We start from the raw sequence: 18,984 nt of genomic DNA on the forward strand, positions 1-18,984 counted from the left end.
TTCACGTCCTTGAGAGTCGTCCGCGATCGATACTGCGCAATCCTCGATAACCTCTTTGATTAGAAGAATTTCAGCAAGAAAGAGCTAGACGGCGCCAGTCTATTGCTAAGAAAAACGGATCGTGTGAGGCGTTCTAATGCTCGAATACCAATGCCCAGCCACGCGTGTTTCTAGATGGTGCTGCTGATTGTTGACAGTTATACGAGGGCGCGTCGATCGCGAGGATCTCGATTAAAAAAGTGATTTTCTCGTTCCGTTCCAACTCGTAAAAAAAAGGAAAAAAGGAAAAATATCCGGATCGAAGAAACGCATTAGTCGAAAATGCGTTACGAGGCGAAGCTATGCGAATGGAATTTATTTATAAATTCGAGGCGTTCTCTCGTTTACACGTTTTCAAGCCAACGTCTCGCATTTTTAAGATTTCGATCCACGTTAATTAAAGCAATTATTGATATGGTTTGATATGGAGATTCTGACGTACGGGAATTGCGAGAGTAGATTGGTATTGCAACTATTATGTCGTGAGAAACTATGCGATTAATTTCCTGCTTCGCGAGTTGCTGGCGCTACCGACGTATAAGTTGCAGTGGCAAGAAATCGAGTAAATGCTGAAAGTATTTATGTATGTACACGATGATGATCCCGTCAAAGACATGTGATGAAGAAGACATCCGGTTTCAAACTTCCGCCAAAGGCAGCTCTCAGGTCAAAAAATTGTTCATTCATATTGTTCATCATGGTTACCAACAACTACTGCATAATAGTTTATTTTTATCCACGTTTTCCGATCTTCTGATTTTTTATTGTTGAAACACGTGGAATAATCGTTCAATGATATTTTTACCAATTTTATTTCCAATTATTTTATTTTCAATTACTCGACATTAGGTAACATTTAATTGGTAAATAAAATTACGATTGATGAATATAATCATAAAAAAAAATAAAATAAAATAAACAAAGGAACTGCTATAAATAACAATCAATCAAATTAGAATAATCGATTATAATAATTTTAACCTTGCATCTTGAAACTTCAGCGATCTAACATCATCTTCCAACTAAAACTCTAAATGTCAAAACGATTTTACGATTAACGACTCATCGACTTATTCCATCCGTAACATCGACCTATCAACATTTATCACTGTTACGTTCTAACTCATCATTTCCATCGAAACGATTCTCGTACAACCAAGGCCGACTAGTGGTGCATTAGCTGCGCTCGACGTTTCGTTAAAAGCATCGGATTATGCCCACGAATCGACGAACGTTTCGACATTCGACGAAATAGAAAAGAAAAAAAAAAAAAAAAAAAAGGAACAGAGGCAAAGTAGAAAAGAAAGAAAGAAAGAAACCTGTGATTTTCAAGGACATGAAACGCATATAAAACGCGAATTCGAAACGAATAACTCGCGTTGTTATTCGAGAAGGCATACACGGATATCATCGTATTATTATCACGTTATGATATTCGTTACTACGGTTAAAGTTGAACCGCTTTTACGGAGGATGGATTTTTTTTTTTTTTAAGGATTTGCAACCAACACCCCCCACCCTTCCTCTCCTCGCCAACTTTGCAATAATCCCAAAGAGTTGCCAGCTGCAACTCTCGTTCGTATCTTGTCCACAGTCGCAGCGCACACTTGGGGGAATACCATGGCGTGCCGGGAATGCGGAAAGGACGAGTTTCTTCTACTTTTGTTGCGCGTATCTACCTGGTAACCTGAGACGCGATGATGCGGTGGCTCTTCGAAAACCGCGTCCTCCTCTACGACTCTTTTGAGACTAGGCTGTATCTGTTCTTATCAGATCCAGAAAGTACTTCCTCGGTTAGGCAATTCTCTCTCGTTAACTTGTTCGCTGTTTCACGTATAATTTCACGATAAATGAGAAACCAACGAGACTGTTGGTGGGCTCTTGTAATTAGAGCATGGTCGTTATATATATATATATATATATATCTAGGCTAAAAAGTGTTTCTCGTTTTCGAAATAAGACAATTTTTTTTTCTATAATTGTTGATTATTTATTTTTTTACTTTACCATTAGTTCAAATTTTATGATCGTATCGCTTGTATATCATGTATGGAGACATTGTTAGGTTAAGTAGTGTAGTAGTGTAGTGACAAGTAAAACAAAATGTCTTGATCATTGAGATGGTAATTATATATATTTAGCGTCTTTAAAATGTTTTCTTTTCATTTGTAAAACGTCTCCTCTAGAAACGAACTGAAGTCATATATAATCATGAAATTTGAATTAATAATAGAGAATACTGTTATCAGGTAACAGGATCTGATATGTATATGCAGTGTATTAAGTTGTTTCAAAAGTCATTTGCATGTGTAATTTTGGTGTTTAAGAAATTCTTAGGGTAATCTATAATAAAAAAATATAACGACCGATTGAGTTGAACAATCACAAGGAATTTTTATTTCTTAATAGCCATTTTTTAAAATTTGAAAAATATTTGTTTTCACACGTTCGATATTCGATCATTGTATACATAAGATGCAAATTAGTTTATTACGAGAAACATTTAGGATTTGGCATTAAATTATTCAAGCACAATTCGGAAGAAGGATTGTCGTCTCCGAGTGCGAGAGCCTACGAAAAAAAGGATTAAGAATATAATCTTCTTTCCTCTAATATTATTTATAAATGTATCTATCTCGTTACCTCTCCTAATTTAATAGCCTTTTTTATACGAGGTACAGCTGCTTTGAGAAGCTCACACTCGTAATCGTTCAAAGGTGGAATATCTAAATGCTTCTGAATTCCATTGGGACCTAATTCCAAGGGAGCAGCGAAATATGTTAATTCCGGTATCGCGCAGGATCTAACGTAAGCGCATTCCACGACATTGCCTTGATGCCGCAAAGCTAAATGGATTATTAATAACGTAAATTTTCGTCTAATTGTAGAAAATTATAATTGTAGAAAATATTGCATACATAATGATTCAATACCTTTACAAAGGGACATGCAAAATCTAGCAGCAGCATAAGACAAAGCGAAAGAGTTTGTTTCCTTATTGTCACTTGGATTCAATGTATTATTGTTGGACATTCTTATCGCGTATGTCAATCTTCTAGCTTCTACCTGATTAATCAATGAACGGGTCGATTATTATTAATTATTTGACAGGAAAGACAAAAAAGTTTAACAAACGTTTGTTTGTCGATAACCTGAGATATTTTGTTGGAAGGTTTTGCTTGAGAAAAAAGTGGAATACACGTTTCGGAACAGCCTCCGCCAATCACGGGTATCATTGTACATTCCGGTTCGATATTTATCAAATCCGCGGTAAAGCTATTCGCTTTAAGACACTCGAAATTCATTACACCAAAAATGCGATTGTACTCATAAATTCCAGCTTTCTTATACATTTCCATCGTTAGAGGTATTAAACTGTTTATCGGATTCATTACGATCGCGAGCATAGCCTAAAGAGAAAGAGAGAGAGAGAGAAAAAAAAAGGAGACGAAAGATTTCTACAAAAATGCAAACTGAAATGAAACTGCCTTGCAAAGCGGTTTTTAAAGTGTTTACGAGACTAAAATTGAGTCGAGTGTATAAATAGACGAAGCAAAGAAAGAATAATCGGTATAAAAGAAATGTAAGATGATCAAAGAGAAATATTCTCGTCCTTGCTGAAATCGTCCGTGAAGAATGTCGAAAACAACCTGCTCGCAATTAATGAAACTGTGAGGGCGTTAAAAACCGAGGTCAGCTACTACGTATAAAAAAAAAAAAAAAAAAACAACGATCAAGCGTGTAAAAACGCATAGCGTTGTGCCATAACACGTCGAATTTATAATTGGCACATTGATGATAGGTATAAAGATGTAGAAGAAAGAAAGCCAAAGCTACTTAAAAACTTTGTTTTCTAAAGAACTATATAATTATTAAGCAGATTGATTCGTTACCTGAGGTGCAAATTTAATAATATTCGGTAACAGATCTGATAACATAATAGCATTAGATTTTAAAACTTCGTTTGATTCGTTGGATATTCTATCGGTCACGATCATTACTATCTTCGCTCCTTGAAGCGTTTCCTCGAGACATTTTTCAGGATGATTACACGTACTAACCTTACATCTCGTATCGATATAATTTAAATCCAACGCAAGACCGTAAGTAGATGAATTATTATCAAAAATTGCCAATTCATCGATCAAAGGTGATTGTTTTAAAAATAATGAAAGACAATTTCCTATATATGATAGTGTGCGATCAATATATAAAAATATAAAAAAATTATGCGAATATTTATAACCTAAATAAATTACCTGTCTTGCTACGAGCACCCAAAATAGCTACTTTCATAGATTTTGAAGAGAAATCGTTAATTTGTGTATTATTAATTGATAAAATATTTTTTTTAATTAAAAGAAAACGAGATCTATCGTAAAATATACGTGAAATTAAATTTTGTGTACGAATTATTATAGACGAAAACATTGTCGCAAAATTTTATAAAAACTTCCTAAAAGTTTTTTTTCGTTTAAATAAAAGGTTAACTCATATCGAATAAAGTGGTCGTGGTGCCATCTTTTGTATTGCTTTTAAGTCTTACGTGATGATATCGTAGGAAACTTTTCTTAAAATAAAAATTTACATATATTTTACTTTCATAATTTTCTCGTGAAATTTTTGTTATCCTTTTTTGACTTAACTTTAATATTATCAGATAGAAAATTATTTATCATTGAAATAACACATAAGACATGGGACATAATAATCATCGGGAAGGCCGCAAGCGGCAAAACGATCTTGTTCATCTGGAATACCATTTTCTGTCAAAGTTAAATCGAGATTTAAATCCTTTCCTTCGAATTTCCACGTATAAGACATGCTATTTGAGTTATAAATAAGAGCACGTTCTTGAATACGTCTAATAGAATCTTCTTCACAGACCTTTATAAAATTTGTTCATTAACATGTCGATCATAGATTATTTTCATTTTTAATAATGTTTAGATTCTACCATTATAACAACTTGTATTCCGATTAGAACATTTAAAATCCTACATGGACGTGCTTTTTTAGTTAATTTTCCTATTTTATATTTTTCATCTAACCACCAAGGACATTTGTCTAATGCTCGCCAATTATTAGCAGGTACCACAGAAGGTATTACATCCGGAATCGGACCATGAGGACAATATGGTACCAATACTCCAGTTATAGGATGCACATAATGTTTAATATCATTCTTTTCATGGTCAAACCAATGACTTATATCCTTACCAGCATAAGCTAGTATTGGTTTAATCTCTCTTTTGTTAGCCCAAATTTTACAAAGATCACTTAGATCATATACTTCACCATGATATGAGATCCAACAATCAATCTCTGTATTATGTACTGCAACTTCTGTTGGTAGAAAATACTTGACAGATAAAATATCTTTATTAATTTTAGAAATATATTTTTTCTTAGCCGAAATTTGACTTACAGTTGACATTTTATAAAATTCGATATATTTGTTTTCTTTTGCTAGAATTATCGTCAACGATTTTCATTTGAATATACTGTATGATACCTTAAAATGATTCAAAACATTTTTTAAACTAACAAAAAAAATCATCCGTATTAATAAATAATTTTTTTATTTTAATCTTTTTTTAATATGATTTTTATAATTGTATAATAATTAAGAATATTTGATTAATATATATATATTTAAATAACATATGTATAACAGTCGTTAACCTGTTATATTTTATATATATATTCGTTATATAAATATATATAAGAAACAATAAACATAATCCTCAAATATGTCCAAAAAATGCTGCTCAATAAATGCCAGATTTTGCTATCTTCATGTTATTCCGTATTTCGTAAAAATACCTAAACTAATTATTGGTCAAATTGATAATTAAAGAAACAGTCGTTAAAGAAAGGATTTTAAATTATAAAATATAAAAAATTACACATAACAACAATGTCAATTCGACAGATGAGATAATAATTTTGTAAAAATTAATCGGTTAATGTAACAAGTATTGAATTTTGCTAGGAACTTTCATTTTATATTGTTGGTTTTCTATGTTACTTTCAAGCTGAAGGCAGTCACTGCATTGTGGCTATTGCAGGCGATTGAATGGCTGCCTCGTCTAGAGAGTGCACATTCTGTTTTGCTGTAATTAATTTTACGTTAGTTGGTGATTTACGCGTGAAATATTCTCTGCCTCGTATAATTTGGTGAGTCTTTGAATAGATTTTATTAACGTTTAAAAAGATGATTCATGTAATAGATGTGCTATTATAGTACTTTCGTTTCTAAGAAACGTGCTCTTAAAATTTACGGCCGGTTATTTATTTTTTGCTAAACATCATATTTAGTGGATTTTTCCTAAACATTATACAAATTGTTCATTAAATGATATGAAATATTTATATATATATTTTTAATAAATTTTTCATATAAATTAAATATCTATAGTATACAGTAGTTGTCAGAACTTATACTGGGTTGTGACTTTGTGACATACTATAATAGCATCTTATATTTACACGTAGTAATATCATTAGACATTATTCGAAATAACTATATTTTGTAACTCTATTATTTGATAAAAGAAAATATCAAAAGCTTTATTTAGTATTAAACTTTATATTTATTAATGCAATGATTTTTTTTTTTATTTTCATCTGTTTTTAATAAAATAATGCAATAATTAATAGATAATAAAATTGAAATAGTATGTATGATTTATAATCATTTTCATAAGTTCATGACCTGAATGATAACATGAAAAATATTTTTTCTGTTTAGTTATTTCGTTTTATTATTTCATACAATTTTTATATTTTAATGTTTTTTTTTAATTTTAATAAACAAAATAATTTTTAAAATTTTTTATTTATCAAATTATATAAATTAGAGTAATATCTAAATATAATATAATATAATATAAAATCTAGCAACTAAAAGAATATAAGAATAAGTTTGTTATTTTGTCATTTGTTTATATATCTTTCATTTTTCATCAAATTTATTAAATCCTTGTAGGATTATTGAAATCACCACAATACTAATAGCAATACAAGAAATTTTGAGATGGAAAAAAGCGCGGACGGATTATTGTTTCGCGCAGAGAGAAATAATGGGGCTAATGAAGGAACATTGGGCATACCATGTGTTAATGAAAAAGTGGCTATTTTGGATGCAGGGGCACAATATGGTAAAGTGATAGATCGTAAAATCCGTGAATTAAATGTGCATAGTGAAATTCTGCCTTTGGACACATCTGCATTTACCCTTCAAGAAAAGGGTTATAAGTAAGATCATATAAATTATTTTTATTAAATACAGAATATTTGTAAATTATTATTTAGTAATCATTACTTTAAATTTAAATTTTTAGAGCTATTATAATTTCTGGAGGGCCAAGTTCAGTTTATGCAGAAGATGCACCTAAATATGATGCAGACATCTTCAGAATAGGAATTCCAGTACTAGGTATTTGTTATGGGATGCAAATGATGAATAAAGAATTTGGAGGTACAGTGATAAGTAAAGAGGGTAGAGAAGATGGTCAGTTCCCAATTGAAATAGATTCCAAGTGCTTATTATTTAAGTAAGTGAGTCTAGAAATAATAGTATATTTAATATCTCATTAAATATAAAGTATTCAGAAAATAAATCATTTGTTAGGGGCTTGGAAAAAGAACAAATGGTACTGTTAACACATGGAGACAGTATAGATAGGGTAGCTGATAATTTTCATATTACTGCCAGATCATCAAACTTTATAGCAGGAATAGCAAGTGATAAAATGAATTTGTATGGAGTACAATTTCATCCAGAAGTAGATCTTACACCTAATGGAAAAACAATGTTACACAATTTTTTGTTTGGCATTGCTGGTCTTACCGGTAATTATACTCTTCGTGGCCGGGAAGCTCAGTGTATTCAATTCATCAGAGATACAGTTGGCAACAAAAAAGTTTTGGTAAGAAAAAGATTTACAATTAATATTTAGGTAATTATTGAAATCCGTACCGTTTGAAAAAGTTCGTAAAATTTTTGAAACTTATAATAATTATATAAAATATAATGACTTATTTTGGTTAAAATATTTAAAAAATATAGTATAAGATATGACAACATGTGATTGTCAATTAAAATAGAAAAAAACAATCACAGTTATTAGTGAGCGGAGGTGTGGATTCTACGGTATGTGCAGCGCTATTACATAAAGCTTTAAATAAGGAACAAGTCATAGCTCTCCATATCAATAATGGCTTTATGCGAAAAGGAGAAACGCAATTTGTGGAACAAAGCTTGGCGCAATTAGGAATTCGATTAAGAGTCGTTAATGCTGGACGCTGTTTTATGCAAGGAACTACATCTGTTCCCTTGGATAATGTCACACCAGTAGCCAATGCAAATACTATAAATAATAAAGGAATATATGGAACAGCAACTAGCCCAAGAACTAGATTAACTAAAATGTTGTGTGCAACAACTAATCCAGAAGAAAAACGAAAAATCATAGGAGATGTTTTTGTGAGAGTAGCTAATGAAGCAATGGCAGAGATGGGTTTGAAACCAGAAGAAGTGTTTCTTGGACAAGGCACTCTCAGGCCTGATCTTATAGAAAGTGCGAGTGCATTAGCTAGTGGTAAATTTATAGTTGTAAATGCATATATGTTTTTTCATATCTGTTAGAAATAATAAATTATATTTACATATAATATAAATATTTTTATCAGGTAAAGCGGATGCGATAAAAACGCATCACAATGATAGTGAACTCGTTAGAGCATTAAGAGCACAAGGTCATGTAGTAGAACCTTTAAAAGATTTCCATAAAGATGAAGTACGACAATTAGGATGTGATCTTGGATTACCAGCATCGCTAGTAGCTCGTCATCCATTTCCTGGTCCTGGACTTGCTGTACGCATTTTATGTGCAGATGAACCTTATATGGATAAAGATTTTTCAGAAACCCAGGTATTTTTGTTTATAATATCGATAAAAAGAAAATCTCTTCCGAAATAACAAATTTATATTCAATTTAAGGTGATAGTTAAAATAATGGCTGAATATGAACAAATGCTTCAAAAGAAACACGGATTGTTAAATCGTGTAGAAGGTGCAACTAGTGAATCTGAACGCCAGTATTTGCGACAGCTTTCCAGTTACCGACATATTTCGGCAACACTTTTGCCTATACGCAGTGTAGGAGTGCAGGTAGAATGTTTATTAGTTACGAATAATCTTATAATTTAATAAAACTAATTGATATATCGATTAAAATATTTTCTGAATGATATAGGGAGATCGAAGAAGTTATAGTTATGTAGTAGGATTATCTAGCGAAGAAAATTTATCCGAGGGAATAGAATGGAAGGATCTCTTGTTCCTCGCAAAATTAATTCCACGAGTGTGTCACAATGTAAATCGTGTGTGCTTCATTTTTGGACCTCAATTACATCATCCTGTAACGGATATCACACCGACTCATCTTACATCGAATGTGATAGCTACGCTTCGACAGGCAGATCATGTAGCAAATCTAGTATTAGCTACTAGTGGCTGTATGGGAGCGATCAGTCAAATGCCAGTAGTTTTAATTCCCATACATTTCGATCGTGATGCTGCTTCTCGAATACCCTCATGTCAACGTTCAGTTGTTCTTAGGCCATTCGTTACTAATGATTTTATGACTGGTACTCCAGCTATTCCTGGAAAGGAATTGCCACTCCACGTAAGTTTAAGATAATATAAAAAATTGATATTATTAATATTTATAATTGTTATAAAAAATTTATACTTTTTTGTTTATAGGTGGTGAAAAAATTGGTAACCGAAATATCTTCAATACCCGGTATCTCGCGTGTTTTATACGACTTAACATCTAAACCGCCAGGAACTACCGAATGGGAGTAGTAAACGCTCATCTCTGACTCACTCCTTTCTATTTTTTCACCTTCCCAGCGCGTAACAACAACAAAGTAAAAAAATATATTTAAAAAAAAATATATATATATATACATACATATATATATATCATAAAAATACGTACGAATTCGAGGTTTATGACTTCTTACCGATTTATATGAAACCTTTGAGCATAGTTCTTTCAGAAAAAAAAGTATGTTCTCCATTGTAAATTAATATGTTACCTAAAGAATACTGATACTGTTTTCAATGAAATTGAAGGTAAGTATCATGTTTGCTTGTAAATAGGTTTCTTATTAACCTCATTGTAAAAATATTAATTTATTAAATTCCGAAAAATTACATTACATCACTGTTACACTGCAAAAGGTTGCATTTGATTGGTGGTACCATGAGGTTGCTGTTATATTCAATTTGCATATAATGTTGAACGTATTTTACTATTTTCCTATATGTCCCATGCCAAATGCAATTTCCAGTTTTTGTCATACATCTAAAGATACGAACATAAATAAGTTAATGTATTATCTTTAATATCATTTTTATTTATCAATCATAACTGAGTAAACTGATATCTATTCCCTAAATCCTCTGTGTTATATTACTCGCTATTCACCTTTTATAAGGGTGTATATATGAATTTGGCATTATAGATTACCTATGCATGGTTTTTAATAATACATGTAAATCTTCGATTCGTTTCTTTTCCGGAAGCATGCTAAGAAATGTCGTAATTGACAAAAAATCAATTTCATTCACGATTTTAGAATTAGTGATCCACATTTGTATTTGTAATTTTACCTGCAATCATATATTTTATATATTTATTAATTCCACAAAATTTATTTGTAAGTGATAATATGACCCGACAGATTATTCAGCATGCTATCTGAACTTTTCATAAAAACTAATTTAATTAAAATACTATATTAATTAAAATATATTATCACTCTAATATTTTCTAAGTTCTCGAACAAAATATATTGATGAAAAATAATGATTTATAAAGACAGTTAACAGTACTTAGAAATTAATGCTACCTGTTTCAGAGGTAGATTAAGTAAACGCTTTACAACTTCGATTAAAATGTTTTGATGTTGATTTATATTATCGTTATCTTCTAAGATAGTACGATTATGAGAAAGAATAATCTCAGTTTCATCTGTAGTAATTTGATCATTAACAGATTCAGTTTTTTCTATACACGCTGTTGTAAATTTTGTAATACCAACATTAGTTTTATTATCTGATACATTTTTAAATTCATTTTTATTGTTTTTTATTGTTTTGAATATCGTTTGCACATTCTTCTTTTTATTTTTAGAAACTGTTTTGCCATTTTTACCACCATTTTTACTTTTCGAATTATTTTCTATTTTTTTATTATGTTTTATATTTTCATTTGTAAATCCATTAATATTTGTTTCATTTTTTTTCAGTTTCAAAGACTTTTCTGCTTTTTTAGCAATGCAATATGATTGAACATCGCGTCTTAGATCTTCCGATAATGCTGCTAAAAACTCTGGATCTACTTGTGAATATGAAATATTTTGTTCATCATATTTAGTTTCTGAAGAAATTGGTTTATTACTCGATGAATTGTTATTTTTATTTATATTAGTATCCATTTTACCTTCATTTTTTTTAGCATATTCATTAAGAATTTCATTTCGTATATCTTCAGGTAATTCTATTAGAACAGACATATCAATTTCTTGAATAGGTGGCATTTCTATCTTTGTTGGTCTTGAAATACCAGATTTTATTTGTTTAAAAAAATTTTCATGATGCGTTTGTACAGTTTTTGATTCATTTTTATATGTAGTTTCTATATTAACAATTTGATCTTTTTCATTTTCTGTTTGTTTCTTATTTTTGTCAATATCTAAAATTTCATTTTGTATTTCCATCGGAATTGAGTCGCTGATATCAAATGGAATGCATAATTTATCTCCGTTATTAGTAGTTCTAGAAACTGACGCAATAGTATTTGAATTTATTAAAGGCTGAATGTTATTGCTTGTATTTGTTTCAATAGATCGATGAATTGTACTATTTTGTTTATTTTTAATGAAATTTGTTAAAGTTGTATTGCGAGATTTATTTTTTAATATTTCTAGTCTAGATATTTGTATGCCGATACCTCTTGCATCTTCTGGTATTTTTTGCATTTGATTCCAAAGTATAATAACTTCCCTGAAGTTATTATAAAAAGTTTATTAAAAAATGAATAATTTATTCTATTAATTCATTAAATCAAAATACATGCATGAGAGCAAATGAGAATACATTATGACGTATACATTAATTACTATAATTTTTTAAATAATCTTTTTAAACGAACCATTTTCATTACTTCTAATCGCTTTATAATCTAGAATAATCGTTTTACAATCTATATCGAAAAACAATTATTAATAAATCGCCAAAACAGTTGAAAATAAAGTTTTTATATATTTTTCTTTACTGTTATAAAATTATTTTATTTGAATTGTTAAAATCTTTATAAATTTTTTATTGATCTTTTAAGAAATTGATCTTTATAGATATATATAAATAATATCAAATACGATCATATTTAAATTAATTTCTACTTTTAAAATTAAATATTATATTCATCTAAATATTAATTCTGTAAAATGTCTTATCGTATCTCATTTGCTTTTTTTTTGTTTCTCATTTCGATTTATTTATAACAGACCAATCTGAAGTCAGATATTAGTAATCAATTCGTCGTTAATAAATTTTAAACTACAATTTAGAATATTTAATGTATTAAAAATAAAAAATATCGAACGAAATAGAAAATGCTATTTATAAAAATGCGAATAATTATATTATAATTATATTTTAGGTACACAAGAGCGTTTGCTTGTATTGAAGTTTCATGAACAGGAAAAATAAAATCGATTTTTTATAAGCAGAAAGATAAAATCGACAGTAAAAATACAGCGATGCATCCTCATTTCTTTCTATTGTATAAAGAATGGCGATCATCTTTTTTTTGATTTGTGACAAATTTAAAGTTCTCCGGCCAACAACCCAAATCATTCTTGTACTTTTGCTTATTATCTTATAATTTTACAATTCCAGCAGTTGCTCATAGATGGCGGATGTATGACATGAATGATGGTATGTAGTGTACTGTTATTTCTGTTTCTCGCTTGCTCTCGCGCGCGTTTCAACTTAAATGAATGACTTAATGAATGACTATAATTATATATTACAATAATTCTGTAACTTACTTTGTTATAATATCAACATCATTAATCGGAGTGATAAAATTTTTTGATTTTGTTACATAATCACACAATCCGTGCCCCATAAATTTTTCAGTTTCTTTAGGTGCTTCTTTTGCTCTAATTAAAACTTTTAATGTAATGCATCTACCTTTTGCGTTAGCTTTTTTCAATCGATTATATACTTCATGTGATAATTTTTTTAAAAAATCTATCGCATCGTCGTTACTTTCGAATCTTATTCCATAATTTACTTCTGCAGAAACAGATTTTCTAATATGTTCTAAATTAAGTTTCGAATTATCTATACCACGACACATATTATATAAAATTTCACTCATTTTTTTGCCAAATTCCTTTTGTAATGTCATCAAGGGAATTTTTTGTAATTCCGCACATGTTCGTATATTAATATTGTTTAATTTATGTGTTGTTGTCCATCCAACTCCTAATTTAAATAATAATTATTATAAATAATTTTAAAATGAGCTTAGCACTATCATTAATCCAGCTTAAATACTCTACCTGGCAAGTCTTGTACATTAAAAGAACTAATGCAATTATTAATGTGTTCTTGTTGTATATAAAATTGACCATTTGGCTTTGCTTTTCTTGTTGCTAATCTTGCTAATAATTTGTTTCTTCCAAATCCTGTTGAAACAGGACAACCAGTTTTTTCTTTTATTTCCTGTCTAATTATAGTTGCAAATTCCATTGGTGTTAAACTAGATTCTTCTAATATTTTTGTGCAATCTGCATACATTTCATCACAACTAACTGCTTCAATATCTAATGTATATGATGCTACAGTATCATATAATATATAAGAAACTTTTGTATAGCCTTCAAAATTATATGGTATTGTTCTTAAATCAGGACAAATTTTTAATGCCTCTCCTAAAAACATGCCATTTTTTACACCAGCTTTTCTTGCTTCATAAGAACAAGATGCTATCTCTGATAATGAACACTGTTCTTCATCTCTATTTTTATTATCATCTAAAGTTTGTTTATTAATATTTACAGAATTTTTATTGCCTTTTGCATGAGTTACTGCAACAGGTAAGCCTTTTAATTCTGGTTTATCCCTAAGACCAACTGAAACAAAAAAGCAATCCATATCTATATGCATAATGATACAATCTTGATTAATTTCTATCTTATTTTCTTCTTGTAAATCAATTAATTCATTACTAATGTTTAATTGAGAATCAAATAGTAGTCTGTTTAATTTTTTATCTTTTAATTTTTTTAACTTTATAAATCCAGGAAATTCTCCATTATTTTTATCTCTTAGTTCATTAACATATTCTTTGAATGTAGTTCCCATTGTTGAGATATGATGTAATCGTGAATGATTATAAAATTCCTTTATAAATTCTGGATTTTTTGTGGAATTAGCATCTTTTGAATTGATTGGTAATATTGAGATATTTTCTTTTATAGAAGTATGTTTAATTGCTTCAATTATATTATCATTTTTCAGAGTACTTACTTCATTATTTTTTTGCATATCATTATGTGTTTCAAAAATAACATCAGTTTCATTTCTTTTATTTTGTATTATATATTTCAATTGAGGTTGTACATTTGTACAATGAGAATAAAGCAAATAATTTTGAAAATTAAGAATTCTACTAGCTTTTATACTATCTATAATCCATTCAGGTTTACATATAGGAATTGGATTTTGACTTTTTCTATATAATATTATTTTTGAGTATGGTAAATTAGATGCAATAATATGAGTTGTTGCTTTTGGCCTCATATAATGATGATATATACCCCCATGTACCATCATTAAATGACGAAGTTCATCTGCAGTTGGATTAGTATAACCATTTACAAAAATTGCAATTCCTTTAAATATATTAGATGTTTTAATTTCTTTGTCTGCTTCATTTTTAAATTGTTCTTCTAATTTTGCTTCTTTAGCAGCCATATAGCCACCCTAAAAATATTTTATTATACTAATATTTAACTTTTCTAATAAAATTTTGAATATATTTTTCACATACCCAATCTTCAAATCCATTTTCCCCACAAGTTTCACGTTTTTTTTTTCTTGACATTATAAAAAAAATTAAATTAAATAAAATAAATATAAAACTTCTCTAATATGAAACTCTCATATAATTATCATATTAGTTAACATATATTTATGTGCATACTTTTTTATATAATAAAAAGAATGCATTTTCATAAAATAACCTTGTTGAACATTTTGAATGTAATTTAATATATCAATATGTATTTATATTCGACAAAGATTATTTATATTAGTTTTTTTTCGATGATATACACTAACATGATAAATGTAACACGATGATACTTCACTTCATATTACAATTGAGTTTATTAATCGTTCATATTACATGTCCGATTCAAATGGCTCCTCTCGACTAAATTCTTCAATAATTTTTTCAACCAAAGAATAACATACACAAAATTTTTTCATTTATTCAACAATTATTTATACAATTCAAATAGTATATATTATATAAATATATATATATATATATACACATATATATATGAAATTGATAGTAACTATATATATTTAGTTGTTACTAATTATTTATACATTTCAGTATTTCATTTAGATTTATAAATTTCATAAAATAATATTTATTGTAAATATTATTCATAATTTCGTAAACATAACAAATTTGTATATATATATAAATATTATAAAGTAAATATATTTTTTATAATAATAATAAATATAAAATAAAAATCGTATCAAACGATTCTTTTTCTATGGAGAATGTTTGTAGAATGTAGTGTTTTTGTGTAGTAACAAAAAGTTTGCTCGATGTAAATTATATGTATGAGTTGTTACACACACAACATACATATATAGATATAACATATTACAATCAAAATTTTTAGTCATTTATTTCGAAGGTTACGTAATTTTCTGAATCATCCAATATTTAAGAAAAATTAAAAAAATATTGTGCGTTTATGTGTGAAATTTATAGTGTCCAACAAATATCAGTATATAAATAGAAATTATATTGAAAAGATGAATATTCTTTTATGAGCATATACTTTGAAAAGGTTAGATATGAAGCTAAACGTATATAAAATATAAAATAAGATATATAATTAATGGATAAAATACAGCGAGGTCATAAATTATTGTATCAAAATCGATATCATTTTATCTTTCGAATTTATCTTTATCAAAAATTGTTGCTGTTTTATCGTTGAAATACTTGTATAAATAACATTTGCATAGTTTTCTTCTCAACTAATTTTACGATCTAGTTATATTATTATTTGACCAAATTGACTATATATTTTGATATATTTTGAAAATATTCTTTCACTGCATATTGCATGTGTGTGTGTTAAATTAAATTGTTATACAGAATATGTTTTGTAAAAATTACGAATTTGTTCTAAGAAAATAAAAGTCAAAACAGTATGTGGACCTAAACGAGCATAATAAGGAAAAAAACCTTTCCACAATGAAAAAACTCCTTCATTTCGACATACTTGTATTATGACATCTATTGCACCCTTAAATTCTGGTTTACCATCCACAATTTTCATATTTTGAATCCTGCAAATTATTAATAATGCAAAGTGTGAAACCATTTCCATAATTGTTTCACTAATTTAATTTTTTTAAAATTTACCTTGTTTTAGCAATATCAACTGGCATAGAAGTAATAGTTGTAACTAAACCTGATATCATAGAACTTGTAAAATGTAATAGAATATTATCCTCAAAATATCCTAATCAAGTAGATATAAAAAAAAAGATATTATACTAATGTTATTCACTTGATCCTTACTTATTTATATCTTTACAAACCAGTATTAAGTAAAGTTTCTTTAGATTGAGAATATGATGCCAATTGAGCTGCATTTACAACCATAGCTCTTCCCATTGTTGGAACAGTACCTCTCCATAATGCTAAAAAGCCTTCTTCTTTGGCTATTCGAACTAATGCATTAAATGCATTTTTATAATTACGTCTTTCAGCTAGAAATAAATATTTCTCAGAATTGTAGAATCTTTATTGAATATTCAACTAACATTTGGCATACCAAGAGGTAATCTACCATCAGCAGTCATTCTAATTAAGGCAACTTCAGCAGGAGTACCAACAAATGCTCCTACACAACCAGCAGAACTACCTATTAGTAGTTTCATAAGAAAATTTGGTTGTCTGTCTTTTCTGAACAAGAGGAATACCAAATAATTCTATATATATACGTTATTTTTTTTTAAATTGATATGAGTTTAACAGATATGTACTCACGATATTAATTCAGACAACCATTCAAATGTACCAAGTCTTGTAGTCGTATATGAAGCCTGACGTAATAAACCAGCAGATAAGCCTGAATAAAAAGCTAAAATACCCTCATTTTTTAAAATTGAGGATATTATATTTATTGTTGATATTTTAATTCCACTTAATTGCATTCGATTTTTTATTAAATCTAATGGTTGAACAACACATGTTGCAGCCATTCTAGAATAAAATAATCAATTCCTTGATAAACTTTCTAATCTTACTATAGAATTATGTTTATATTGAAAAATGCAAAAAACTAATTTTATATATATATTTTGTAAAATTTTAAATAAATTCCAATATCATAAGATATTATTTAATATAAATATTTTATAAAAATGCAGTATTTGAATTCAAAAGTAAATATTTAATTCTTTCGTTAATCTTTTATTTATATTTTTTAATATCTATATATTATTTTTTAAAATATTGTAAAATGATAAAAATAACAAACCCTGCAGTTCCCCCAAAAAGGAAATTTATTGAAGTTGATACTGTTTTTTGGTTGCTCATTTTAATAATTTAGTATAACACTTATATTGATAATAAAATGATAATTTTTAAATTAGGAATGGTTTAAAGTGAATTGTGAGAAGAAATACGATAACGAGAGAAAATACTTGTAACGAGAAAAACACAGTATGTTTAAAATGAAAAAAACAAGCACCAACTCAATATAGACTAGATAGAACTCTAAAATAAGCTAAGTGGAAGATTATTAAAATTCTTGTGAAATTCCATCCTTCGTTTACCGATACTAAATTATAAAATTTTTGCATTTTAGCGACATCTTGTAGCATAAAACTATACTTAATAAAGAACACTATACTTAATAAGAACGAATTCAACCATCACTATGTTAAAATACTAGTACAGATAATGATTGAATAATACTGTATAATACCGATAAGATAGAATCTTTTTACATGAAAATTAAAATTCAATTTTATTATTTTGAAATTTAAAATTTAATATTAAGAAAATCAAATCTTGAATATTGACTATCATTATCAACAGCAATAATGTATTAATGTACATATCAAGGCAAGAAAAAGCAAAAATAAAAAAGAGAAATATATAATTAGAAAAATTTATATATATATATATATATATATATATATATATAAGCAAAAGTTTAATAAAGATAGTTTAAAATGTTTTGTTTTTTAAAAAATATAATAATTTTAAATTTGTTTAGGTTAAAATAATAATAATATTCGTTAAATAACTAAAAAAATTGTATAAAAAATTATGAAAATCAAATATTTCATTATATATAATGAACGTCTAGATTCAAATTTATTATTAAATGAATCGCATATAAAATTTTTTATATAAAAAAAGAATAAAAATACAAAACTTATCATTCGTCAAATATATTTTATTGAAGATAGTGTCCACGAAAAATATGATGATTATAATTATTAATATTAATATTAATAATTGTTTAAATTTATGTTGATTTCAAATATCAAAGTCATAAAAAATATTTCAATAAAA

At 28.0% G+C, this 18,984-nt stretch overlaps 5 protein-coding genes across 5 annotated transcripts; 1 reads left to right on the forward strand and 4 right to left on the reverse strand.

Moving 5' to 3' along the window:
• Positions 1-2,492: 2,492 nt before the first annotated feature.
• Positions 2,493-4,470, reverse strand: LOC122714384 (probable malate dehydrogenase, mitochondrial). Its single transcript, XM_043935674.1, has 6 exons — positions 4,299-4,470; positions 3,933-4,222; positions 3,192-3,449; positions 2,973-3,105; positions 2,683-2,885; positions 2,493-2,610 (listed from the first exon to the last, which is right to left on the reverse strand). The coding sequence occupies exons 1-6, from the start codon at positions 4,468-4,470 to the stop codon at positions 2,530-2,532; spliced, it is 1,137 nt and encodes a 378-aa protein (XP_043791609.1). The 3' UTR covers positions 2,493-2,529.
• Positions 4,471-4,707: 237 nt separating this feature from the next.
• LOC122714395 (cytochrome b5 domain-containing protein 1) lies at positions 4,708-5,476 on the reverse strand. The gene is made up of 3 exons (XM_043935692.1): positions 5,468-5,476; positions 4,997-5,401; positions 4,708-4,926 (listed from the first exon to the last, which is right to left on the reverse strand). Exons 1-3 carry the CDS (start codon positions 5,474-5,476, stop codon positions 4,708-4,710), a joined length of 633 nt encoding a protein of 210 aa, XP_043791627.1.
• Positions 5,477-6,092: 616 nt separating this feature from the next.
• LOC122714316 (GMP synthase [glutamine-hydrolyzing]) lies at positions 6,093-9,957 on the forward strand. Its single transcript, XM_043935564.1, has 9 exons — positions 6,093-6,219; positions 7,031-7,299; positions 7,386-7,598; positions 7,676-7,973; positions 8,168-8,645; positions 8,737-8,978; positions 9,048-9,218; positions 9,304-9,735; positions 9,816-9,957. The coding sequence occupies exons 2-9, from the start codon at positions 7,079-7,081 to the stop codon at positions 9,915-9,917; spliced, it is 2,157 nt and encodes a 718-aa protein (XP_043791499.1). The 5' UTR covers positions 6,093-6,219; positions 7,031-7,078; the 3' UTR covers positions 9,918-9,957.
• Positions 9,958-10,263: 306 nt separating this feature from the next.
• LOC122714315 (DNA repair protein REV1) lies at positions 10,264-15,340 on the reverse strand. Its single transcript, XM_043935563.1, has 6 exons — positions 15,187-15,340; positions 13,694-15,119; positions 13,175-13,616; positions 10,970-12,125; positions 10,588-10,730; positions 10,264-10,422 (listed from the first exon to the last, which is right to left on the reverse strand). Exons 1-6 carry the CDS (start codon positions 15,238-15,240, stop codon positions 10,269-10,271), a joined length of 3,375 nt encoding a protein of 1,124 aa, XP_043791498.1. The 5' UTR covers positions 15,241-15,340; the 3' UTR covers positions 10,264-10,268.
• Positions 15,341-15,807: 467 nt separating this feature from the next.
• LOC122714317 (mitochondrial 2-oxoglutarate/malate carrier protein) lies at positions 15,808-18,216 on the reverse strand. The gene is made up of 6 exons (XM_043935565.1): positions 17,939-18,216; positions 17,446-17,661; positions 17,231-17,361; positions 16,995-17,165; positions 16,816-16,915; positions 15,808-16,739 (listed from the first exon to the last, which is right to left on the reverse strand). The coding sequence occupies exons 1-6, from the start codon at positions 17,995-17,997 to the stop codon at positions 16,538-16,540; spliced, it is 879 nt and encodes a 292-aa protein (XP_043791500.1). The 5' UTR covers positions 17,998-18,216; the 3' UTR covers positions 15,808-16,537.
• Positions 18,217-18,984: the final 768 nt, after the last annotated feature.

The sequence above is a fragment of the Apis laboriosa genome, unplaced genomic scaffold, assembly GCF_014066325.1.
Source record: "Apis laboriosa isolate Shangri-la unplaced genomic scaffold, ASM1406632v1 scaffold29_cov151, whole genome shotgun sequence".
In the NCBI taxonomy this organism is placed as follows: domain Eukaryota; kingdom Metazoa; phylum Arthropoda; class Insecta; order Hymenoptera; family Apidae; genus Apis; species Apis laboriosa.